Raw genomic sequence first — 27,026 nt, 5'->3', positions numbered from 1 at the left:
TTCCTCATACAAGGGACAAGTCATTGCTGGACTTCTGACACCTGCATACAATACACACAATTTACTACCATTCCTGGATGGACTTTTTTCAATATTTCTTTCAGTAAGAGTTTTGACTACCTAGAGACCACTGAAATACTCTATAGAAGGTAAGAGTAAGTTAACTACAGTACAATTGATATCCGTGCTATTTTTTCTATAAATATACTGCTTGCTACAAATACCGATTCAATATATATTTCGCCTGAGTTTTCTCAAGAGATATTTTTTAAACTTATCTGTGAAAGAGTAAAGGGTACAAGAAACAATTTGAAACAAATCTACGTTTTCCGTTACATTTTCTACCTAATACTTAGTACCTTTTCACTGGCTAGATGCTGTATACTGTATATGATGGGAAAACATCTCATGAGAAGAAAAAACAAGTGGAAAGTTTCTTAAATTGGGATCATCATGCTCCTGTATCAGTTTATAAGACATACAAAAATGTATTTATTGTTGTTTTTATGCATGCTAATATTGGCTTGAATATTTGTGCAATATATAAGAGTAGAGGTGAGTACACATTCATTCATTCATTCATTCATTCATTCATTCATTCATTCATTCATTCATTCATTCATTCATTCTATGCATGGGACATATGTATGTTATACTACTATTTGTTATCATTGCTCATGCTGCTGATAATTTTACATATATAAAATGACCTAGCTGAGGGTACGAAACTTTCCCCACCTAATGGAAGACTTTTTGTTTTTAAAGAGAGACTGAAGCAAGATAAAATGCTTGTTTTTACCTTTTATTTATGTTAGAGCACTATGGCTAGTGCTAAAACGCCACATTCCCGCAGCAGATGAGGGGTTTCTACCCCCCAAATCCCCAGGGCTAAAATCGGGGAGCGCTTCCTCATAGAGGCAGAGTTTGGGCTGCAGCTCTGCCTCTACGTGCGTCAATCCCCGCTGATCGCTGCCTCTTCCCGCCCCTCTCAATCTTCCTTCACTGAGAGGGGCGGGGAGAGGCGGAGATCCGCGGTGGATTGACGCAAATGGAGGCAGAGCTGCAGCTTAAAGCTCTGCCTCCCTGGGCAGCAAAATCTACGACCAAGAAAGTAATGGATTTTGCCCTGTGATTAGGGGGGTATAAACCCCTTGTTTTGCTGCTGGGATGCAGCATTTTAGCACTAGTGCTTAACATAAATAAAAGGTAAAAGCAAGGATTTTAACTCACTTCAGAGTCTTTTTAATGTCCAGACCAGGGCCCTGATTCCATTAACTTTCCTTTGGAGCCTTTTGCCAGGGGATGTTGTTTCATCTTGACTAATGACTACAAAATACCTAGAAAGTGAAAAGGCTCCAAAGAGTAGGTGAGAAAAGTAACATCAGGCTTAAAGAGGAACTTTAAAGATAAACTTTACTGAAAGATAGACAGACAATAGTAGAAGAAATTGCAAAGTGAAAAGTTAAAAAAATAGAAGATAGATCAAGAAATGATTCATACTCCATGCTTAATTCATTCATGTTGTTTGATCCACTAGGAGTCTGCAGGAAGGCTTTACTTCTGGCAGGCATGAAAAAAACGGACAGCACAAACTTAGCTATAAACACACACTAACAATGTGATAGGTTAAAAGGTTGTATGCAGTGTATATATATATATATATATATATATATATATATATATATGTAATCTCTTACAATGACAGGAAACTGTCATGGCCATGGCCCTGACATCACGCTATGGGAGCGGTTTCAACACAATATCAGCCATACAGATGTCCCTAATGATCTATTCAAGAAAAGGTAACAATTTCTCATGGGAAATGGGGTATCAGATACTGATGGGAATGAATCTCAATGCTGGGTTAAAGTTCCTTAAAGAGAACCCGAGGTGGATCTTCAGTGGGCAGATGGAACACAGAGCCATGTCCCCTGCCTAATGACGTGGCTCCATGTCCCCCAACAGCCGCTCTCTGCCCCCCCTCCCCCACCGCTGCGATATAGCTCATCAAGTTTAGCGACAAGATTTGTCACTAACTTGGAGGTAAACACACAGGAGAGGAATTCCCTGTTTAAACCGCCCGCCAGGGGCGTTCCTGTAGGGTTTCCTGAGCTGCAATTGGGCAGCTCTCCCTGGCCACACACCCTGCCGCTCCCACACCTCCCTGCATACTATGAGAGACAACACAGTTGCACAGTGCAGCGTCATGACCCAGAGGTCACAAAAGTGAAAGTGGGCCATTGCGGCCAACAGGAGCGGTGGAGAGCTGTGGCTTCCTGAAGCGCTCAGCCCAGCGGATCAGGTAGCCTACGTTTTTTTTTCATTTTTTGAGCCCACTTCGGGCTCTCTTTAAGTTAATTTGGGGCAATTAATTTTAATCGTCTATTGCTCACTAGAGGCTGAAAGGGTATTACTGATAAGGTGTAAAAATATCTCCTGTCAGAAAAGTCAGGTAATTGAATCAAGCCCCAGGTAACAGGTTTGCCGGGTCACTTATGTTCTCCAGTGTTCAACAATGTTTTTCAACCTTTGTTAGGCCTCATTCACATTATCACACGCAGATGGCCATGCGATCGACATGCAATGAGTACGATTGCACGCCATCTACGTTTGTATGCGTTGCATGACTGATCTCATTCACTAAAGTTTTGCTAAAAAATGCGTGCAGCATGCGTTCGCGCACCGCACTGGTACGGAACGCATGCAGTGTGAACATCAGACAATGCAGTCTATGCACATCTGTTGTTCATGCGTGTCTGCCTCCTGCACGCATTGCTGAAATACGGATGGCAAACGCGTGTAATGTGAACGGGGCCTTACTGTTATGTGATACCCCAATATTGACTGCTTATTATCCTTTGTCATTTCTCATTCATTTCATCAGACTTCTGCTGAACTTCTCAAAGTGCACATTTGTTATTATAAACACATCTGTCTTTACTTCTATTCACAGATGTGTTTGTCTCTGAAGATGTTGCTTCCACTCATTGCATTTGGAACCTGCTTTTTTGAAACATCTGGCTTTACAGTTTATCGTATGGAGAATGGAGGTAAGAAAATAGGAATCTGTTATTTTTTTGTTTGTGAAATGTCACAAATGTACTCGCCAGCCATACAAAACGATATGCCACTGATTGGACAGATGCGCATTTATATAAGTGGGTATTGTAAGGTTCTATTTATCACCCAGAAGTTATAATAGTATATTGATGATTTTGTCACTGTGATCATTGGTCCCAAAGTGCATGAAGTTGAGAAAATCAGCTCATTGTATCCTTTCTTTTACATTGTATAATTTCTTTTACAAATTTTTTTAAGGGAATCTGAAGTGAATATAAACTTATGATTTAATGAATTGTATGTGTAATATACAGCTAAAAAATAAAACATTAGTAGCAAAGATATGAGTCTCATATTGTTTCCAGTGCAGGAAGAGTTGTTATCTATGCAAAAGAGCTTCTCTGAGCTCTCCGACCCAACTTGGTCAGATACAGACTCTATTTTCTGAGGCATTTATACATCAAAGAAACAGTCAGACACAGATTTAGATAAGGTTTTCCTGCAGAGGCGTTCAAAGGGTCATTAGCTCTGCACTATTTCATAGCTTAAAATACAGAGGCCCATATGCAATTCACTTTTTCACCTGAGTTTTCTCCTAGGTGATATTTTTAAACTTGTCTATAAAATGCATTTTAAGCCCCCAGAAGGCAAGAAAATGCTCAAAATAATTTTGTTAGTACTTTTCCCCCAATGTTTTGGTAATTTTTTAGTTGAAAAGTACTGGAAAGTTATTTAAAATCAAAGATGAAAGATTATCTCCTGGGAGAAAACTCAGGTGAAAAAGAGAATTGCATATGGGCCAAAGTGTGTGGTTTGTAATTGCAAATATGACAGAATGTTATAAAAAAAAAAAACATTATATATAGAAATAAAAACATGACTCTTTTCTTTGGTACTAATGTTCTATTAATTATCAGTACTACACATACAATTCATTATATCATAAGTTTTTTTTCCACTTCAGTGTCACTTTAAAAGGCTGTTTAGTTATGCAGAACTCACTCCTCCAAAACATTCTGGGAGACCAGGTATATTTTCTACTGGCTTTAAAACTCGAATTTCTGGGATAATTCCCAGAATGTAAATCAGGGAGAGGAAAGCTTTTACAATTAGCAAACACTGACTAAATCATATATAAATTAATATTGTAAAAAAATAAGCAATTTTATTCATTATGTTATTTTCACTACAGCTTCTCTTTAACCACTTGCCGACCGCGCACTCATACCGCGCGTCGGCAAAGTGGCAGCTGCAGGACCAGCGACGCAGTTCTGCGTCGCCAGCTGCAGGCTAATTAATCAGAAAGCAGCCGCTCGCGCGAGCGGCTGCTTCCTGTCAATTCACGGCGGGGGGCTCCGTGAATAGCCTGCGGGCCGCCGATCGCGGCTCGCAGGCTAAATGTAAACACAAGTGGAAATAATCCGCTTTATTTGTATTGTACGGCGCTGCTGCGCAGCAGCGCCGTAAGGCAGATCGGCGATCCCCGGCCAAGTGACAGGGGACAGCCTGTCACTGGCTGCACAGGACGGATAGCGTCCTGTGCAGCGCGGATCCCCGGGGGGGGGGGGGGGGAACAGGTAGGAGAGGAAGGGGAGGAATTCCGCAGCGGAGGGGGGCTTTCAGGTGCCCCCCCCCCCCGCAACACCCATCAGGCAGGAGCGATCAGACCCCCCCAGCACATCATCCCCCTAGTGGGGAAAAAAGGGGGCGATCTGGTCGCTCTGCGTGCCAGCTGATCTGTGCTGGGGGCTGCAGAGCCCACCCAGCACAGATCAGCTAAAACAGCGCTGATCCTTAAGGGGGGGGTAAAGGGTGGGTCCTCAAGTGGTTAATAAGCATTTTATTTTACCATTATAAAGCTGTTTCTGACTGGGTGGGAATCAGTCTCATTACTGTTCACATGCCAAGCAGATTGGCAGCGGACAGGGCCGGGCCGAGGCAGAGGCGAAAGAGGCTCCAGCCTCAGGGTGCAGTGTAGGAGGGGGCGCACAACTCACTCAGATATCATACCCCTGTTGTGTTTGAAGCAGAGAGAAATAAGAAAAGGGGATACATGGCAGTGACTGCAAGCCAGATAACTAGAGATAAAGGTGTTGGGGGCCCTGGGGCACCTCTTAGTCTAATAGCAATCAGTGTGGGACAGCTGGGGTGGGAGGGATGGAGGGGCACACTTCGGTGTCTCAGCCTTGGGTGCTGGAGGACCTTGTCCCAGCTCTGGCAGCAGAGTTCACTGGGCCACAGAGCTAATAATCAGGCTTTGCTGAATATTGCTCAGCCTGATACAATCTTTAGATCTGTGTTCCTAAAATGAGGAAATCATTCACAGTTTTGCATAACAAAAGTATATTTGTACTGTAGTTATTATAGTTAATCTCATTGTGTCAAACAGAAAATTATAATGTATAAACGTGTGTTGCTTTTACAGAGAAATGTCAGACACAGATCACACATCCTGTTGGGTATTTTGTTCTGAACGAAGAGCCGGTGATTGTGAAGTGTCCAGTTTTTCAGTACATCCATCTGGATGGATCTGAAGCTAATGAGCAGCCTTTTCAGCTCATATGGACAAAAACTGGTTCTGAGGAAATAAATACTGGAGATGGAGCCAGAATTCAGACTAACCAGAATGCCTTGTGGTTCCTACCTGCTGTAACCGGGGACAGTGGCACCTATTCCTGCATTCTCAGGTAGTGTTATCCATTATTTTAGCTGTCTACATGCTTGTCTTTCCCATAACAACTACATACACACTCACTCTCCTGAAGTCTCTTTGGTAAGTTTAAAGCGTACATGAACTGACATGCGACATGATGAGATAAACAAATAATAACATGTAGCGCCTGTCCTACTTAGAGCTTGTCTGTGTTCACTTCCTTTTATATTTCTGAATTGCAAGAGTTCAAAAACAGTGGTTTGATATATGCAAATTGAAGTCAAACACAACCACGGCTCTCCTGACATTAAATAGAAACCAAAATACATTCAGCTGCCTGCACAAAGACTCCTAGTGTGAACAAAGTGCTGAAAATGTTAAATGGTAATTATGGGACCACTATTACAAAAAGTTGTGAAATGTAAAATACATGTAAACACATACAGTACATAAACAACATACATTTGTCCTAAATAACTTTCTTCCTATGTCGGTATCACTTAAAGTAGGTAGTACAAGTCTTACTAATGTATCTCCTAGTGGGAAATTCAAAGTATTTAATCGATTCTTTACAAAAGCCCTCCCTGAAAAACATAAACACAAAGATGTTGGCCAGCCTCCCAACTGCAGTTCAGTGAGTGCTTTTGAAAAAAGGAAACACTGAGAATCCCTCATGAGGAGATGTACTAGTCCCATACCAGCTCTGTGATGATTATTACCGTTCCTGTAAGGGACAGCTACATTGGAAAAAAAAAGTAATTTATAGTCCATTTTACTCATGTTTTATGTATGTATTTTAAGTATAAGATTTTTTTTCATGATAATAATCTTTTACATTTTTCTCATGTGAAAGTGTAATTTGATCTCTTAGCTGTGTCAGCACAGAAATCCAGCAGTCTTGGCAGACACAGTAAACACAGGATGCTGGCCCTTGTTCTGCTTCCATGAAAGCAGGAAGTATACACACTGCAAATGTATTGCAGGAGTTATGTAAGCTGAAACAAAGAAATGCTTTTCTTTAAAGGTTATTCTACAAGTGGACAGGGTCAGGGGGAGTCTACTACCTGCGCTTCATGGCGCGTTTCACGTAACTCTGATGAATACTCCTTCCAAAGACAGAAGGAGGAAGTATCAGAATCAAGTGAAACGTCCCGAGAAGTGCAAGTGGTGAACTCCCCCTCACCCTGTCCACTTGTTTGGTACTGAAATGGTGCTGATGTGTGGGGGGTTCGTAAGTGTTCGGTGTTCCGAAGCTGTTATGCTGAATTCAAACACCAACACTACTATTGGCTAGCGAGATGTTCTATGCTTTACAGCTTCCCCACTCGTGCTTTCGATTTCTCCGGACCCATGTGTACAGAATATCAAGTTTATTTATATGCAGTATAAGCAGAGCCGGATTTGTACTCTTTACCGCCAAAGGCCAATGTCAATTCTGCACCAGTTTAGCTTGCTGCTTTGGTGCCCTTGCTCCTGTGGTGCCCTAGGCCATGGCCTAGGTGGCCTAGGCCTAAATTCAGCCCTGAGTATAAGTATTCCAAGTGGCTTATGATCTGCAGAGTTGTTGATATGGATCTGCATGCATCTCTAATAGACCATAATATGCATTATCCTGTGTGGTTTTGTTTTCAGGAATACATCATTCTGTGTGGAAATATCCATGTCTTTGACAGTTATGAGCAATACAGAGTCGTCTATGCTCGATATTCAGTACCAGCAAATAGCTTATGAGAATACAAGCTTTCAGATGTACTGCCCAGATATCATGGAATTTGCTGATTATTCATCAAAGAGCCTGAGATGGTATAAGGTATAACCAATTTATATATATATAATGGTTTCTACAGCTATTTTATATAAAAAGAAAGCGTTTTGCAATAACTTCGTTCTCATTTGCTCATTTGCTAGGAAAATAGTGATATATATGTGCAGAGGGGGCGTGCCCACCCCCCATCCGCTGTCCAAAGCCCGGCGCCGTATGCGTGCCAGACACGACGCACGGACACAGGAGGATGCAGGACAGGGATATTATTATATAGGTTGAGACCACGTGCTGCGGGGGTGGGGTGGTCACGGCCAAGGCCTAGCACCCATTTTTCAATGGGCGGGCCTTTGTACTAGTAGTTCATTAGATAAGTATATCAAGTCAATTAAAAAAACAAATCTAATATGAATGTATGTCCAAGTAAATACAGTATTTGCTACAAAAGTATAAAAGTGTAAATGCAAAACCATCCATGTGCCAGTGAACATCTTTTGCGAGGGTATGATCAGTAAATGTCACACAGCACATTTCATACCACAGTCAGCAGTGATCAGCAAAACATAATCATGTGTAAATGATTAACAAATAAAATATTTAACTTTGTTCATCCTATGCAGTAACTACATATCATGTCAGTTATTTGCTATCAAAATAGTCTTTTTTTCTATATGTATTTTCCACTCTTTGGAAACAATAGGCAACTCAATTCACATTTCCTCCTGTAGATGGTGCTAGGTGTCTTAGCTTTAATTATGTAATTTTGCCTTCTTAAAACAGAAGGTACTTGTAATAATTCAGCTTTAAAGTGTACCAGAGATGTAAACATAGGCAGAATGATACTTAACCAGGGCTCCCTCCAGCCCCATAAACACGTGTAAGTCCCTCACGTGTGGAGGCTGCCATATTTATTTCCTTTTAAAGAGAACCCGAGGTGGGAATTACTTTTACTATTGGGGCACAGAGGCTGGTTGTGCGCACTAAGACCAGCCTCTGTTGCCCCATCGTGTGCCTCCATGTCCCCCCTGCTCGCCGCTATACCCCCCGCATTGCTGGCTGTGTCGCCAGCTCAATGTTTACCTTGCGCTGTCAGTCAGCGCCGCTCCCCCGCCTCCTCCGCATCGGCGCCACCCGCCGCGTCACTTCCCTCCTATCAGCGGGAGGGAAGGGACACGGGCGGGTGCGCCGATGCGGAGGAGGCAGGGGAGCAGCGCTGACTGACAGCGCAAGGTAAACATTGAGCTGGCGACACGCTGCGTGTCGCCAGCAATGCGGGGGGTATAGCGGCGAGCAGGGGGGACATGGAGACACACGATGGGGCAACAGAGGCTGGTCTTAGTGCGCACAACCAGCCTCTGTGCCCCAATAGTAAAAGTAATTCCCACCTCGGGTTCTCTTTAAGTAATACCAGTTGCCTGGCTATCCTGCTGATCCTCTGCCTCTAATACTTTTAACCATAGACCCTGAACAAGCATGCAGCAGATCAGGTGTTTCTGACATTATTGTCAGATCTGACAAGATTATTTGCATGCTTGTTTCTGGTGTGATTTAAGGCACATACACACGCCTGATTCCTGCAAACGACGGGTCGTCAGACCCGCTGGGGGGCGGACGTTCTGCCAACAGTCTACCAGTGTGCCGACAGACTGTACACAATGGCTAACTATCGGTGTGTACGTGCCTTTAGACACTGCTGCAGCCAAATAGATCAATAGTACTGCCCGGCAACTAGTATTGTTTAAAAGGAAATAAATATAGCAGTCTCCATATCCCTCTTCTTCTCTTACAGTTGTCCTTTAACGTGAACCTGCTAAAGCTCCTATGCATTTCTGAGGCTGACCTTGTTAAACTAAGAGATTGTACTAGCTTTGGAGCAGAACATGTGCGAAAATCCCTATCACATCAAAGTGATTTTTTTTATAAATCCCATACCATAGAATGACTCATTCCTAACCGTAATAGTGGACCAAAAAAGTGATATGATGAGTGATGAGAGGACTATCTTTCTGAGGCAAAACTGCCCACTGTTACCCAGAAAGGTTTAGTTTTCTCTTCCTCTGGAATATTTCAGAGGATAATTATTACTGGCCAAGTAACCACAAATGTACTTTTCCCAGCACTGCGCTCCAGGCCACTGCCTGGAATGTCTGTCGGTTTAAATTGGGCTGCTTAGTAGTGCTGTACAAATTCACACATTATTTGGGATGTATTATTGTTGAATATCACTACATAATTAAAGACAGTAACCAAGCAGCTCAGGGTGACCCAGAACCACTAGGAAAGTATAAGGCCTCATTCACACTTAAAAGCACAAACCGCTGGCGATTACCGACGGCGTTTTACGGGAGTGATTTTCCCACGATTTAACGCGGAAAAATCACTGGACACTGCGATTTTCCCGCGTTCGCATTTAGCGCTTCTATAGCACTGAAACGCGATTGCCAGGAAATCACCTGAAAATGGTGCAGGCTACACGTTTGCGTTTGGCGATTTCGCCGAAGTAAGAATGGGCCCATAAGGTATTATAGCACTAGCGCTTTCAAAAGCGCTAGCGCTTGAGCGTTTTGCCAAAATCACCGGCAAAATGCTCTAGTGTGAATGGGCCCTAAGGGACAAAAAGAGACCAAAAAACCTTCCTACGAAAAAGCAATGCTTAGTGTCATTTGCCTTCTTAAAACAGAAGGTACTTGTGATAATTCAGCATTAATGGATCATCTGGAGTCTCTGGTTTCCTTTAACCTTAACCTCCCTCCCCGGTGGTGCCTACCCCTAAGACCCCGCCCCCTGGTGGTGCCTAACCTTAACCCCTCATGGTGGTGCTTAACCATAAGACCCACATCTGGGTGCCTAACTTTAACCCCTCCTCCCGGTGGTGCCTAACCTTAACCCCCCTGGGGAGTGCCTCACCTTAGTTACCCATTTGGTTTGTATAATTTAATTTTAGTGTTTTTTCACCTTATGCATCCAAGCAATTTTCACCTCCCATTCATTCACCAATAACTTTATCGCTAATTATCACAATTAAATGATCTATATCTTGTTTTTTTTTACACCAATCAGGCTTTCTTTGGGTGGTACTTTTGCTAAGAAATATTTTATTCTAAATTCATTTTAACTGGAATATTAAGAGAAAACTTGAAAAAATTCATGATTTGTCAGTTTTTCGGCCGTTATAGCTTTAAAATAATAAATGCTACCATAATTAAAACCCATGTATTTTATTTGCCCATTGATCCCGGTTATTACACCATTTAAATTATGTCCCTATCACATTGTATGGCGCCAATATTTTATTTGGAAATAAAGGTGCATTTTTTCAGTTTTGCGTCCATCACTATTTACAAGCTTATAATTTAAAAAATATTAGTAATATACTCGCTTGACACGCATATTATAAAAGTTCAGACCCTTAGGTAACTATTTATGTGTTTTTTTTATTGTAATTTTTTTCTAATTAAAAATGTTATTTAAATATTTTTGGGTGTGTGGGAGGTAAACAGTTAATTTTAAATGTAAAAATGTCTATTCATTTTAATAAAAAAAATGTATGTAGATGTAGTTTTACTATTTGGCCACAAGATGGACACAGTCAATTTTTTTTTTTTTGGCTTCCTGTAAGCGTACTTACAGGAAGTGAAGAGGGGATGTGTAACAGAACAATCATAAGATAATTGAAAATTTTTTTGTGTATATATAAGTAAGTTTGTTGAAAAAAGATAATTTGTAACATAGGTGAGAGTCACAGAAGTTGCTTGTTGTGGTGCGAAAAATTAAAATGTAAATGATTTTTTTCTGAGAAAGCAATTATATCGTTTGAAACGATTAGTTGTTAAATATTAGGTTTTTGTAACCAACAAAATTGGAATGGAAATGAAAGTTAAAGATAACAAGCGATATACGGTAGTAGTTGTTTATATGATATAGTTGATATAGTTGTATTATATTTACTCTGTGCCCTTTTTATACTCTTGGTGCCGATAGAGAAAGGATTTGCACTGATGTGAATGGGGCGCCCTTTTTAATAGGCACCATTATGACATTCTTTCATTTCAAAGTACTGGGCAAGAGTACAGGATAGTAGTCATAGCCGTTGCTATGGGGCCCTCTATCAAAGGAGGTGGAGAACTTCTTGGCCGTAACCCCGAGTCATGCTTGGGTGGAAAGAAGAACCCAGGAACCATAAACCCGAGCCTTATTTGGGGTAGCTGCCAGGAGGTATGGAGACTGGGGAGACATACGTGATGGTGTTTCTAATCCCTTCCCCGGGATTGTTTGACATTGTTTTGTTGAGTATAATGGTTTGCTAAGAAAATAAAAGATTGGCTAATAGGTCAGTATCAGCCGTTTTGTTCAAAGTATCAATATAACTGAAAAGCAGTTGTAATACAGGATGGGCACATGTGTATTACAACTGCCGCTCTAATGACGGCTCGCAGCAGAGGAAGAAGAGAGGAGATGGGGGCACTGGCATGCTCTGCATCTTGAGCAGCATACACGAGCCATGGATTGGTTGGTTGGGTTGGTTGAGACGATTCTTAAAAAGAATCGAGGGGTTACTGGTACTGCCTTAAGTATAGTCATCACAATTTCAGTCTCTCATCCTGCTGTAGCCTATCATACCTTTATTGGAATTGTTTTCTTCATCCAGCTATCATGATGCAGCACATGTAGAAATGATGAATGAATACCTTCTGGTATGAAAAATGTATACTTTCTTAAAGCAGTAGGATTAGCCATACTAGGTCAGGGAAAAAAAAACACACATATAATAATTGCAGTATTTGTATAGCGCCTTTCTCCTGTCGGACTCAAAGCGCTTGCGAGGCAGCCACTAGAGCGCACTCAGTAGGCAGTAGCAGTGTTAGGGAGTCTTGCCCAAAGCGCTCCTTACTGAATTACTGGCTTACTGAACAGGCAGAGCCGAGATTCGAACCCAGGTCTCCTGTGTCAGAGGCAGAGCCCTTAACCATTACATCATCCAGCCACTACTAAGTAGATAAATACTTGATCTACTTACATAACACATGTATTGTTCTGTCCACGTTTTGATTTCAGTGAATCTTATATAGTAAATGAAGAGAATTCTGTTCCTGGTGGGGGTCATGTCTTTTGCCCACAGTTGAGGCTAAATACTGATGTCATTTCTGCCTTTTACTTTTTTTTCTTTTCTCCTCCAATCGCTGAATCACCTCAGCCTTGCTTGTAAACACAAGTGAGCAGGGGATCAGGTTTCAGATAAGCAGTTAGGCAGGGAAATAAAGGGAAGAAGAGGAAAATATTATAGATACAAAGAACCCCCAGCATGCAACTGTTTGACAGTGACTACTAAAGGGCCAGTGCTCCTAAAGTATGTAATAACTCCAAACCATAACAGCAGAAAAAGTTTTGAATGCACGATTAGCATCTTTATCACTTAATACACCCAGACCAGTTGCTGTTGAAATTTGATTTTTATGGTGACACTCCCGCTTTAATATGTTTCTTTCTTTTTATAATTAGGATAGTGAAGCTTTGCTAAATGAAAATGCCAGATTCCACTATGAGGCTGGGACCACATATGCATTGATAAGTGATGTGCGCCATGACGATGCCGGATATTACAAATGTCAGTTGGACTTTAGTTATGAGAACACAGACTTCACAGTCTCCCGGATTATACATCTTCAAACTATAGGTAATGACCATCTCTAGAGCGTGCATTTTCCTCAGTTTAGGTTGCATCATTTCCTTTCAGTAAATTTTGGTTGCACTACATATTGTACAGGAAACGCTTCAAAGAACATTCTACAGAGGAAATTCTTGTTATGACACTTTTATTTTAGTTGGTAGAACTAGCATGATACATTACTACATGCTCCTTACCATGTTTCATAACAGTTGTGTTCTTTTGTTTAGGTCAAGAGAGGAAACATCCTGTCATTGTGAGTCCTAGTCGATGGACATTTGCTGGTTCCATTGGTATGATATATTCTCATGATACTGTGTTTATGAGATAGAACGTCTATAGGAATGCTCTTTAATTGCTAATTTATAAAATTATGATGAGATAATACACAAAAAGTAAACAAAGGACCAAACTACAGCTTGATGTAAACAGCAGACATCATGTTTAGAATCTGCTCAGTGTGTTCACCAGAACAGGCGTTAGCATATTTGTATCTGTCCAGCACAGCCTAGTTTGATTAAAGGTAAACTGACCGTGCATTTTGACTGTCTGGGGGTGGGATGTTATGCAGGATTACTAGCGAAAAGCTACTGTATATCTAGCCTCTGCTCCCACTTACTGACTGCTGTCACTGAAGTTGTTTCTGCAGAATTATTACTCATAAATCTGCCCTCCTCAATTAGGCACAATAGGCCTGCTTCTCATAACCCACATGCTTTCTCAGCCACCTCTTCATTGCTGCAGTGGGTGGGGCAGAAGTACTAGAACAGTCTGGAATACTGGTCATTTCCACAAGGTGACATTTGATTATGCGATCAGGCACTTACTCATATTAGGCAAAAGGTCATGCTTAGGAAGGAATGGGACCACAAAGTAAAGGCGTGAGAGGAGATAAAGCACTTGGGGAGCTCAGTAAGGCTCATCAAGTCCAGTCTTAATGAAAAGAAAAATTCTGCCACAGTTTATTTTCACATAAAAAGGCTCCTTCTACACTGTTGCATTACCGCTGTGGTGCAACCAAATCAGTAAATGTATGCCTCACTTCTGGGGTATATGCGCAAATCATCCAGTAACGCACTGCATGCAGAGCGTTACTGCGCTGGGACCTGCCACACCACTTCTAATTCGATGTGTGGATTTATGCTGCAAGAAATACATTTTTTTGCACACGTAAAAATGTGAACGCAAAGACGAGAATTTTAGCAGAATTGTGATTCTCCATTGACTTTCGCTGGATGTGCACCAAATGCATTTTGTGTGAACCCTGAGTAAGTGTAAAAAAGGCCTAAACATTTTCTATGTCTGAAGCAAACCAACTGTATTCTGAGATAGAGCATTATTTCGGGTCACCATTCATTTGCGCAACAATGTTATTATTATACTATTAGTCTACTACACTAGAATTAGATTTACACTGTTAAAGGACTTACGAGGCGAAACGCCGAAAAAAAGTTAATCACTTGCCTCATCTGTTAAGGCACGGAGGACGCCGTCCGCGTCCTCCGTGCCGATCCGCCGGGTCCCCCCGCTCATTAGCCCCCCGGGCCGGCTGCCGACCCCACGGCCCGGGTCGGGCTCTATCGCCTCTCCCAAGATGGCCGCATCCTTTGCCCGCGGCTGCGCAGTCCGCATAGCCGCGAGTAGCGTGGATCGAGGGGGTTGGCCCTAGAGCTGCGCAGCCGCACTCGCAGCTATGCGGACTGCGCAGCCGCGGGCAAAGGATGCGGCCATCTTGGGAGAGGCGAGAGAGCCCGACCCGGGCCGTGGGGTCGGCAGCCGGCCCGGGGGGCTAATGAGCGGGGGGACCCGGCGGATCGGCACGGAGGACGCAGACGGCGTCCTCCGTGCCTTAACAGATGAGGCAAGTGATTAACTTTTTTTCGGCGTTTCGCCTCGTAAGTCCTTTAATGGACATCTTTATTTTTGTTACAGTGGATCCGAGATGAACTTTTATACATTGCATAATTGTGTTCCTTTCCTATTGTTTATAGGGCATTCCTCAAGCCAAATACTTTTTTGTTTTTGTTTTAATACTCTAATTCCCTATAAACTAAACAAGCCACGCCCACAGGTTTTCCGAGAGCCAAGGCACTTTCAGACGGTAGCAAGGGCTCATGGGAGCTCAGTCTGGGCAGGAGGAGGGGGAGGTATTACTAGCCAGAGATTTTAGAGGCAGAGGGGAGGAGGGAGGAGGAGGGGGGATTAGGTTTTTTTGCTCAAGATGCAGATAAGCCTGCCTCTGTGTAATGTTTACAAACAACATGGCTGCTGTCATTGTATCATGGGAAGAAATCATATTCTATTAAAGCTGTTTGCAGCTATATTTGCTGTGTAATCTTAAATAAGATCTAAACTTTAGATAAGATATATAGACAAGTTACTTGTTAAAGTTAGTTTTTCATCTTGGATCCGCTTTAAGTCTGTTTGTCACATAACCAAAACATTTTTTTATAGGAAACTTTTATTTCTCCAGGTTCCAGGTTAGTCATCCCATGCAAGGTGTTTACTGGTCCTGATGAAAGTAATCTTCTGGTGTGGTGGGTGGCCAATGACTCCTTCGTTGATGAATACTCTGAAGATGGTCGTGTCACGGAAGGCACATTACAGTAAGTTTTCTACACTATGATGTCTGATAGACTAGCCATATATTTCATTTTGCAGAATACATAAACAGAAGCTACAGATGACAACATGAGTTAAAGAAAATAAAGAAACTCAAAGAAATAAAAATTCAGAATATGTATAGTCAATATGTCCTATTTAAAATCCTAATGTTTTAATGCATGAGTGAAATACATCATAATTTGCAATGAACAATGTGTTTTGCATTGCACATGTACCATGTTTGTATTGTTTTTTTGTTGTTATTACCTGACTGACTTGGTTTGTAAAACTGTCCACTAGTGTCAGAGATGGATGCTGCAGTCAATCCACCTCCCAAACTTCTCTCCCTACCAGGGGCATTACTACAAAGCATGGGGCCCCCAGCAAAACTTTGGTGGAGTTCTCCAGAGGTCACACCCCTTCCTTGCCTTCCCTTGGTGACCCTCACAGCCTGGGGGTCTGTCTTGCAAAGGTCATACAAATAGTGAGGCCATCATGATCTTCACACCCAAAACTATTGTAGCTGCAAAAACACCTGATCTGGAGCATTGACCTCTGTATCAGAGGGAGGGATGGTTATTAGTTGGGGAGGGCTCCCTACAGTTCTGGGCCCCCTGAAGTTGCAGGAGCTGCTCACCTACAGTTACGCCTCCGCCCACTATGCCCATCACCCATGTGAGCACAAAGCTGATCTGAGCCTGTTCACTGTTGGAAAGTAATGACCTCTTTCATGGTAACTGCATGCTTTCTGAATGGATTCCTGGACCCTATGACTAACTTTTCCAAAAGGAATTTTAATAGTGAGAGAAATGACATGTTCCCTTACTCACCTTTAATACCATAGAAACACTTGGCAGGGTGAACTAGGGCTACCTAATATACTTTCATTGATGGTGGTGTGTTTTGTTATATTTTATGTGCCGTTATCTATGATGTACACAAGTGTGTTAATGAATATGTTACTAAATACAATAATGCCCATAAAATGTGCCTCTAAGTGTACATATCATTGCTATCTAGGAAGACCATAGATACCGATGGTCAGTACGTTCAGCTGTCACTCATCTTTGAACGGATTACAGAGGAAGATTTTACCACAAATTTTAAGTGCATAGCCACCAATGACCATGGTCTTGATGTCCTACCAACACAGATAAGACAAGCAGGTAATATAATATATCAGTGATTTAAAGATATATATGCATATCATACAACAGAAATAATCTTCTACTTTGTGCACCATAATATAGCTTCATTTTGTTCTAATTTTCAGAGAGTTTCAAATGATTTATTAAAGGGAACCAGAGAGGATGCAATATACATACCTGGGGCTTCCTCCAGCCCCATACGCAGGGGAGGACTGGGACCTTTTGGCCTGGGGGGAAAACACAACCTCGAGGCCCTTTCACGTCAGCCCCAGCCCAAATCCATATCTTTTTTGTTAACAAATGTATATAGTGTAACGCAGCATTACATGCAATTACATAGATTACCCCTCCTAGCAACCAAAGCTTGGGGTAAAAAAAAAATTATTAGCAGTAATCAAAAGCCTGGGTCAGGGTGACTGCCAAGCAGGTTATGGCACAAAGCACAGCGGGGCTGGATTTATAACTGCAGGATACTTCCAGTAGGATAATGCACTATGTCACATAGCTTACACAATTTCAAACTGATTTCTTGTATATGATAATGGTTTAGTGTTCTATGACCTCCACAGTCAGCAGATCTTAACCAATAGAGAGCCTTTAGGATGCAGTGGAACAAAATTGAGGATGCAGCTGACAAATCTACAGCATCTGCATGATGCTATCCTGTCAATAGGCCCCACAAAGCTTGTCCCCTCTTCCCAGATTGTCCTCCATCTGTACTCTTTCTCCCCATGAAGGAAGAAATTAAATTATATAGGCTGGGGGGATAGTGAGGTTAACAAACTATAAATGAGTAAATAGGGTAACCTTTCTGTTATTAGCACTCCGTAGTACCGCTGAAAGAATCTGCGTTCTTATGAACACAATGTCCCGCTGCTGCAGAAACCTCTTCCCAAGAAACAGGGCCGTGTCTAGCCTTCTTGTCATCCTATGCAGGAAATGTGTGCTACCCCAATTCCATTTAAAAAAAAAAAAAATAACACACACACACACACACACTATAGAATACATCTCATATGATATAAACCACTTGCCATGCAGAACATGCTGCCACCATGCGCCTCAAATAAAAACAGCAGATATAATGTTGCCCACAAAACAAGTTCCAGCATCATGTCCCAACAGAACAATTTTAAGTATCATATCCTTCACACTGCAGGATCAGATTATCAAGCAATTCCTGACTCTTCGTTGCAAAGTACATTTTCACAAACATTATGGGAATGCAAATATGTGACCGCCTATTAGGATAGATGTGGACTGAAGTGAGTATATTCATGATATTGAAGGGCTGACATAGTGAGTTGGTACAATACTTTGGCGATTCATAACCCATTCTGGAGATAAGCACAGTGTGTTGGAATTGAGACAAGATAAGAGAAGTAGAATGGAGGGAGGAGGGGTGGTCGGGGGTCAGAATTGATGACATGGATGAGCAGATAGATACAGTATGAGCTGGGCAGAGGCATAGTGTATTATGGTGTCCTAGCTTTGAATTTTGGTCAGGACAAAATCTCTTTCCACAAGCCTTAGCTAGAGACTTTAGATTCCATGGCATCCCAGAAATACACTAGTAAGTTAGTTGGTTCCCCTTAAAGGGAAGCAGAGAGGTAAGCCTGAAAGATAAATCGAATTTAAACCGAAATTGTGATCACCAAGATCACAATTTCGGAATTGTGAAAGCTGCAATTATCGTGATCACGTCATTTCCACATGGGGGAAGTTTGAAGAAGCTGCTTCAAACTTCCCCCAAAGTCCCGGCGCATGCGGCCCGCAGCGTTGGACATACCTGGTGCACAATTCGAAATGCTGTCCGTCCTCTATAGCCGTCTGCCGGCTCTTGTGCTTGACAAAATTCTGGGTTCCTGTATGTCACATGACATACAGGAAGTATTCCGTGCATTAGAGCCTGCAGGAGGCAAAGTGGATAGACGGGCATCGCTGGACTCGTGCTGGAAGCCATGTCCAGAACTGATGCAGTTTGGGGACAGAGGAGGCACAGAGAGACACCGAGTGGGCACAGAGGCAGACACAGGAGGCACAGAGAGAGAAACAGAGCGGGCACAAAGACACAAAGGGGGCAAGAGAGAGACAGGGGGACAGAGGGAGAACAAACAGGCAAAGAGGGGGAACAAAGCTTGATTTGAAGGAAATATCGAATCGAAATCGCAATTTCGGACAGAAATCGCTCAATTCAATTTTTTCCTAAAATCGTTCAGGCCTACAGAGAGGAATGGTTTCTTAAAATAGAAAAATATTTCATACATACCTGGGGCTTCTTCCAGCCCCATAAGCCTGGATCGCTCCCACGCCGCCATCCTCCGCTTCCTGGAACCGCCGGTACCGGGCCCGTCACTTCCGGCGGACGCGGGCAATTGTCCGCATCACAGGGGCTCCCTCCATACCCGTACGCATGCGGCTGCGCAGTAGGCAGCCTCATGCATACGTCTATGGAGGGAGCTCCTTGTGATGCGGAGAATCGGCCGCGTCTGCCGGCCGCGTCTGCCGGCCGACTGGCCGACTCGCAGCAATGACGGGACCCGGTACCGGCGGATCCAGGCAGCAGAGGAGGGCGGCGTGGGAGCGATCCGTGCGTATGGGGCTGGAGGAAGCCCCAGGTATGTATAAAACCTTTTCTTGATCCTCTCTGGTTCCCTTTAAAACAAGCCTATAGTGAAAAAAGACTAACTATGGTAGCATTAGATTGTGAGCTCCTCTGAGGACAGTCAGTGACATGACTATGTACTCTGTAATGTGCTGCAGGAGATGTCAGTGCTATAAAAAAACATAATAATAATATGAGAGGACATTAGACTATGACTATGGTAGGATTAGATTGTGAGCTCCTCTGAGGACAGTCAGTGACACGACGATGTACTCTGTAAAGTGCTGCAGAAGATGTCAGTGCTGGTAGGCCATTAGACTATGGTAGGTTTGGATTGTGAGCTGCTCTGAGGATAGTCAGTGACATGACTATGACATGACTCTGTAAAAGTACTGTAGAAGATGCCAGTGCTATATAAATACATAATAATAATATGGTAGGACATTAGACTATGGTAGTATTAGAGTGTGAGTTACTCTGAGAACAGTCAGTGACATGACTGTGCTCTGTAATGTGCTGCAAAAGATGTCAGTGCTATATTAATACATAATACTAATAAGGTAGGACATTAGACTATGACTATGGCAGGATTAGACTGTGAGCTCCTCTGAGGACAGTCAGTGACATGACTATGTACTCTGTAAAGTGCTGTAGAAGAAGTCAGTGCTATATAAATACATATTAATATGGTAGGACATTAGACTATGGCAGGATTACACTGTGAGCCCCTCTGAGGACAGTCAGTGATATGACTATGTACTCCGTAAAGTGCTGTAGAACAGTGTTCCCCAACCCTGTCCTCAAGGCCCACCAACAGTGCATGTTTTGTGGAAATCCGCAGAGGTAGTTAATCAGCTCTGCTGAGACACTAATTACCTCACCTGTGCATGTTTGTGGTTTTCTGCAAAACATGTAGTGTTGGTGGGCCCTGAGGACAGGGTTGGGGAACTGTGCTGTAGAAGATGCCAGTGCTATATAAATACATAATAATAATCCTATACAATAAAAGATAACTGTCCCTACGTCATCCACTTTCCCTGTCTGTCCGTTAGTGGCTTTTAGTACTGTTGGGACGTTAGGTTGGCCCAGGGAGCAGGGCGGGCGGGTGCGCACGCATGCGCCGGCACTGACTGGCGGCGGTAATTTGACTACCTAGAGCCTGTTTTTAAACGGGCTTAGGCAGACTAGTAATAATAATATTATAGGACATTAGAGCATGGCTATGGTAGGATTTGATTGTGAGCTCATCTGATGACAATCAGTGACATGACTGTGTACTAATCTCTGCAACATGCTGCAGAAGATGCCAGAAGTCAGAGAGAGCATGACCAAATAGTAGGAACTTTGTGGGAGAGACAGATGCATAAAAAGGAGACAAGAGGGATGTGAGAAGGAGAAACTGAGAACATAAAAAAGAAGGGGAGACATGAGGGGGGATGGGTATTAAGGTAGAAGCACAAAACATGTGGAGAGGAGAAACAGCAGAGAGATCCCACCAGGACTGGCTAGCTCTGTCCCATTTAGCAGGGATGAAAGAAGCCATAGCATTTGAGAGAGGAGAGAGTGGGGGAGGAGGGGGCCTGGGAAGAAATGGACACGCTGGAAGAACAAGAGATAAGAGAGCACAAAGCAATCAGGCTAATCTCCGTATCTTACAGTCATATCATAGTGAAAGCAGTGTGCACGTCCTTCCTCGCCCTTCTCTGTGTCCCAGGGAAAGCTCCCAGGCTGTGCAGCAGTTCTTTCTCTGCTCACGCTGGCTGGATGAGAGTCCACACTCAGTCATGCTGGTGCAGCGCAGGCTGTCTCTTGACTTTGAAATTACCACGGTCAACCCACAGGGGGCGGAGCCCAACCTCCGTGCAGGAAGCACAGCATTGCTGTGTGCACAGCCGTCTCTGTCCCCAGGTGTGCATTGCCTGGCTGCATACATACAGTATTTGTCAAGGTAGCTTCTCAAGCTGATCCTCTGTCACAGGGTACTGGTGAGACCGACCAGGGCAGCCAGCCACACTGTACTTAGGGGGGCACAGGAGGAAGGAAAGAAGTCGGCCCCCTTCCTCTTTTGCCAAGCATGCAGTGGCCCAAAATACAGAGGCAGGAGGCGGCCCAGGGGGAAAATGCCTCCCATCCCCCCAGGCCAGTCCGCCCCTGCCCATAAGCACGGATCGCTCCCACGCCGCCATCCTCCGCTGCCTGGATCCGCCGCTACCGGGTCCCGTCATTGCCGCGAGTCGGCAAGTCGGCCGGCGGACGCGGCCAATTCTCCGCATCACAGGGTGCTCTCCCCATACAGATACTCATGTGGCTGCTTACTGCGCAGCCACATGCGTACATGTATAGAGGGAGCCCCTGTGATGCGGACAATTGGCCGCGTCCGCCGGAAGTGACGGGCCCGGTACCGGCGGATCAAGGAAGCTGAGGACGGCGGCGTGGGAGCGATTCAGGCTTATGGGGCTGGAAGAAGCCCCAGGTATGTATAAAATCTTTTTCTTTTTTCACCCCCCGTTCCTCTCTGGTTCCCTTTAAAGATGATGGTGTTGATCAGAGGAAAACCTCCTTGAACATTGAGGGTTGTTATAGCTGTCAGCAGTGGGTAAGCTTGACCCTGAAATAAGGGGTGACATAGCCACCCCTCTTTTTCATGTCACTACCCTCACTGCTTGTTGAAATGTAAGCCTATCAGGCAAATCCTCCATCCCAGTAGAGTGCTTGTTAAAAGGACTGAGTATTTAACCACTTAAGGACCGTAGGCTTACACCCTCTTAGTGACCAGGCTATTTTTTTACAATTATGTGCTCTGCAGCTTTAATGGCTCGCTGCAGAGCAACACAACCGAGCACACAAATGACCCCCCCTTTTCTGTCCACCAACAGAGATTTCTGTTGGTGGGCTCTGATCGTTGCTGTTTTGTTTATTTATGTTTTTATATATTTGTTTTTTTTTAAATAAATTCTGCTATTTTTATGTTTATTTTTACTAATCCCCTCCCTCCCCCCTGCCAGCCAATCACAGCGATCAGCTCTCATAGGGATCAGCCTATGAGAGCCGATTGCTCTCTGAGCCTCTCAAGGCGACAGCCGAGTGACACGGCTGGCCCCAGTACAGCGCTGCCATAGATCGCAGCGCTGTACAATGTAAATAGACGGCGGTTTTGACCTCTAAAAGTCTGCTAGCGGATGTTAGACTGATGACGGAGTGGAGCTCCGTCATTCAAGTGGGGATGCGCATACGATCCCCTGCAAAACCCCGCCCCAGGACTTGACGCTTTTTCTAAATGAACCTCCCCATAAGGGCGGTTTGTATCGATGTGTGCCATTGGGAGGCCCTGCGCCATTGGGGGAACATCATTACTGACCTAAGGGGCGCTGCTCCTATGGCCCTTGACCCGTACGGCATTCACCATCTTCTCCACCTGACCATCAGCATCTTGAGGATTTTGAATCTCCAGCGGTGTCTCTCTCACATGCCCTCCGCAATGCAAGCTGGAAGATGTAGCCCATGGATGCAAGGAAAGAGCTGTAGCACCAACATCAGAGCAAAGGACCCCATTCCAGCTAATATGTACAGGGCTCTCCTGAGACACAACTGCCCAAAGTGTCTACAACTTAGAGTCCATAAGGAGACAGTGGGGTGTATTTACAAAAGTAAAGTAAGCAAAATAACATGAGTGAAGTCTACAGCACAATGAGTAGAGTGTAATTCAATACATTACATGCAATGCATTATGCTGTATTCATCATGTGTACGACTTTACACGTCATTCTGCTTACTGCACTTAAGTAAGTATACCCCAGTCCCGACCCCTCATCTTCTTCAGCAGCCTTGATTAAAGTGTGGCTCCTCTCTGGTTGATTGCAACCTGGCTGATATCCTGTTGCTTGTAGTTGTTATTATGTGTTGCTTGAAGTTTTCTACGTTGCTGTGCCTCTGATGGATATCTGTTCTCTTTCTTTTGGTAATACAATTTACGTAGATTTCCATGGTTCATAAAAAAAATAACAAAAACTTTCTTCAGTGAAATATATTGCTCATCAGTTGAAACAAAGATATTGTCCTTAAAAGCACTTTAACTAAAAAATAAAGGTCAAAATAAACATATACACGTCATACTTATCTCCTGCATAGTCTACCGTTCACTCTTTCTCCTCTCCCGCGCCCGGTTTAACCGCTGTGATCAAGGGTATACTCCGTCCTCCATTTTAAAAACCTTGAAGACCCGGCAAGAGCTTCCAGGTCAGCACTTCGTTAACTAGTAATATTGCTGGAGCCATAGGAAAACATGGACATTACTTTGCACATCAGTTGTCCTATCAGTTATAACTGACAGCAACTGATATAGTGAAGAAGGGCCCTAAGGCTTTGATCTTCCAGAAAGACAAGTTTGACCAGATGTAGTCAGAACTGGAAGGAACCTTTGTTAGGAGAAAATGGTGAGCTTCTGAGAGGAATTGATTGTGAGGTAAGTAAGTAATATTCATTTGCAGGTACATCATGTGTATATTTTTAATTATTTTACTCGGTTCAGGTTCCCTTTAAACATGCTGTGATTGTCAGTATAGAGTTAGTTATTTGGTGTTTGCACAGTGATTACACTTTTATTTCATAATTCATTATTTCACTTTTTATCCTTAATGAAACCAGTTATTATAAAATTATTTTTTTGTGTGTTTTATGTGTGGTTAAACCCCACCACCAATACTCTGTCATAGGCACCCGTGCACATTTAGATGACAAACACTGCTATCAGAAATCTGCTTTATTTACTGTGTGATTTATTTGTTCACTGTGTTTGTTATTTTTCTACATTTCTACAGCCTCCTCATTTGCCTGGTACATTGCAGCTGCCCCCGTAATTGTGGTTTTCCTGCTTGTAGCGATAATATTCGTATACAAACACAGGAAATCTGAACATAAGAAAGATTACTCTCTGGCCAAGTTATGAATGGTAAATGTATGATACTGATAATAATGAAATGAATAAATCACATAAAGGGAGTCTGAAATGCTGCCAGTTCTCATGCTTAGAAGGGTGGGCACTGATGTAGAAGGGTGAGTGAGCACTGATATATTCTTTTTCTAATTTAGCAGAAATCAAAGCACCATATTAAAGTAAATCCTGAAATAAGGAATACAAGGTGACATTGGATTTTTTTCATTTGATTGCTTATTGATTAGAGAGCACTAAATTGAAGTGGCCATATTTCAGTGAACAGAAGTCCCGTGTAGGGGGTCCAGTTTATTTTTTTATGCACTTTGAGAGCAAGTACAGTTACCGTAAATAAAAGTGCACATTTCAAGCTCCAAAAACGGGCTGGTGCTTGTCATTTAGTGCACTCCAATCACAACCCAGAAATCCTAATGCAACTGCTTTTCCTATTGTGAGAATGGGGCATTCATTATCTCTCATTGGTCACTCTGGATCACATTTCTATAAACAACCTAATGCTGCAGAACTAATGAAGAAGTTCCAATAACGAAATAAGAACTTTGTTTTAAATCAGAACACTGTTATGGTTTGCAGTGGAAAACTTGATCCTTTATAAACCGATTAGAACTTTCATTGGGAAGTGCAAGTAAACCTTTAGTTCTCCAAAGACAAACTTAGATGCTTACCTAGGTAGATGGAAGCCTCTTCCTGTGTCCTCCTCCACCCCACTGCGCTGACCAGGACACTCTGACAGTATGTGGACTAGTTGCTTTGGCTATCTGCACAGGTGCAATACAGCCACACTCTTTCACTAAGGGGAGCGCAGCTACAAGAACATATCTGACAAGCTTGCTGGATATGTTCAGAGGATCCAATAGTGGCAATGGTGGCCCTGAGGAAGAGGCTTACTTTAATGGGAATACACTTAAATTCCCTTCACTTTATAAACTGATTTCTTTGTTGCATTGAAACATTCCAAAATGTATGAGCAGCCTTATAAATGTAAATAAATGTGTTAAATAATTTATACCAGGTAAAATTTACAGTGAGGGAAATAAGTATTTGATCCCATGCTGATTATGCTGTGGAAATGTGTCAAATATTGGGTGGACATGTGTCAAATCTTGGGTGAACACCTCCTTCCCTGAACCAGAGCATTGCAAATGGGTGGTGGATGAGTATTTCACCATGACAATGACCCAAATGACATGGCCAAGGCAAGAAAGTTGTGGCTCAAGAAGAAGAACTTGAAGGTCCTAAAGTGACCTAGCCAGTCTCCAGACTTTAATCCAATAAAAAATCTGGGGAGAGAGCTGAAGTCTGGAGTTGCCAACCATCAGTCTATAAACCCCACTGACTTTGAGAGGATCTGCAAAAAAGCATGGGCCATAATCCCTTCTGAGATGTGTGGAAACCTGGTGGCCAACTACAAGACACATCTGACCTCTGTGATTACCATTAGGGGTTTTGTCATTGTGTGCTCAATCATCTTTTGATAGGGGATCAGATACCTTTGCCACTCATTACAATGCATAACAAGCTCTGACTTTGGGACACTGGGTTTTTGAGGGTTCTTTTGTTGTAAACCTACCATTACAATTATTGACTGGTCATTTCTTGGTCAAAGGGCAAACAAGCAAAATCAGCAGTGTAGATTGAGACCTGTGAACCATTAAGTATACTGTTGTCATCGCTATCTATAACTAGAAGCTGCATATTTGCATGTCAGAGACTGAATATTGTTCTTCATCACGTAATGATTTTTTAAATTTATGTCCATATGTAATTACTACAAAATTGATCGTTTGAAATTTCTCTTCCCGTTTTTCAGGACGTGTACATCGGAAATATTTAAGGCAGTCCCTGAGGAAGTTCTGATATAGAAGAGATGTTTACAGACACAATTTTGACATGGACATGATTACATTTGTTAACAGAATGAATAATGTATTTGCAAATATAGATAATGTATACAGTATATTTATATATAATGTAAAACTAGCTTTTATTTTTGTAACTCTGTTTAAAATGAAGTTGTGCGAGTTCACGTTTTTTCCCCTATTTTTTCTTGTATATAACATTAATTGTACCTGATTATTCTTTTGTACTGTAGTACATGGTGCTTCGTTATGGAAATAAAATTTGATAAAGTACAACTCTTGCTTCCTTACTGGATATGTCATTATACAGATAATTGTGAACTAATTTCCTTTAGAAATTAAGGGCTTGTGTAAATGGACATTGTCATTTCTTACAATTAATCTGTATTCATGAACCACTTTGGATGTGCCTTAGTAGTAGAAGTTAAATTTTGTATTAGATTCATGAATCATTGTTAACTGGACACTGAGTGAGCACCTGAGTAATACAAGCAACGATCGCTACAGTAATAGCCACAGATCATCTGGTGAAAAGAGCGCTCTGGCATCCAGCTGGGAGAAGCCATACCCTGTGGACTAACGCAAGTATAATAATCCATGATCAATGCTGGAGGAATGATGTCTGGGCAACATTGTCTCTATGTGGCTTGCTAAGTCAACTAACCTGCCTTGTTGTGCTTAAACTGGCTTACCCATTTGTGCTGCAGCTTTGTGCTTTA

The 27,026-nt window shown here is 42.7% G+C and overlaps 1 protein-coding gene across 2 annotated transcripts; it reads left to right on the top strand.

Annotated features, from left to right (window-relative positions):
- LOC137544241 (interleukin-1 receptor type 2-like) lies at window positions 1-26,479 on the top strand. 2 transcript variants are annotated; one of them, XM_068265291.1, is made up of 10 exons: window positions 1-149; window positions 2,954-3,050; window positions 5,486-5,747; window positions 7,346-7,523; window positions 12,975-13,149; window positions 13,371-13,433; window positions 15,614-15,746; window positions 16,765-16,910; window positions 24,315-24,445; window positions 26,259-26,348. In XM_068265291.1, the coding sequence occupies exons 2-9, from the start codon at window positions 2,954-2,956 to the stop codon at window positions 24,440-24,442; spliced, it is 1,182 nt and encodes a 393-aa protein (XP_068121392.1). In that variant the 5' UTR covers window positions 1-149; the 3' UTR covers window positions 24,443-24,445; window positions 26,259-26,348. The 2 variants fall into 2 exon arrangements, with proteins under 2 accessions (XP_068121392.1, XP_068121393.1); XM_068265292.1 differs by lacking the exon at window positions 24,315-24,445 and having other exon boundaries at window positions 26,259-26,479.
- Window positions 26,480-27,026: the final 547 nt, after the last annotated feature.

The sequence above is a fragment of the Hyperolius riggenbachi genome, chromosome 2 (assembly GCF_040937935.1).
Source record: "Hyperolius riggenbachi isolate aHypRig1 chromosome 2, aHypRig1.pri, whole genome shotgun sequence".
NCBI lineage: Eukaryota > Metazoa > Chordata > Amphibia > Anura > Hyperoliidae > Hyperolius > Hyperolius riggenbachi.
The sequence above is the reverse complement of the archived record's forward strand: the minus strand, read 5'-3'. Positions and strand labels throughout refer to the sequence as shown.

Bases quoted from the DNA above. Each gene is read 5' to 3' on its own strand.
- LOC137544241 (XM_068265291.1), top strand. From the start codon at position 2,954: ATGTGTTTGTCTCTGAAGATGTTGCTTCCACTCATTGCATTTGGAACC. The intron at 13,434-15,613 runs GTATGATATATT...TTATTTCTCCAG, and splicing joins GACATTTGCTGGTTCCATTG to GTTCCAGGTTAGTCATCCCA. The intron at 15,747-16,764 runs GTAAGTTTTCTA...ATTGCTATCTAG, and splicing joins GTCACGGAAGGCACATTACA to GAAGACCATAGATACCGATG.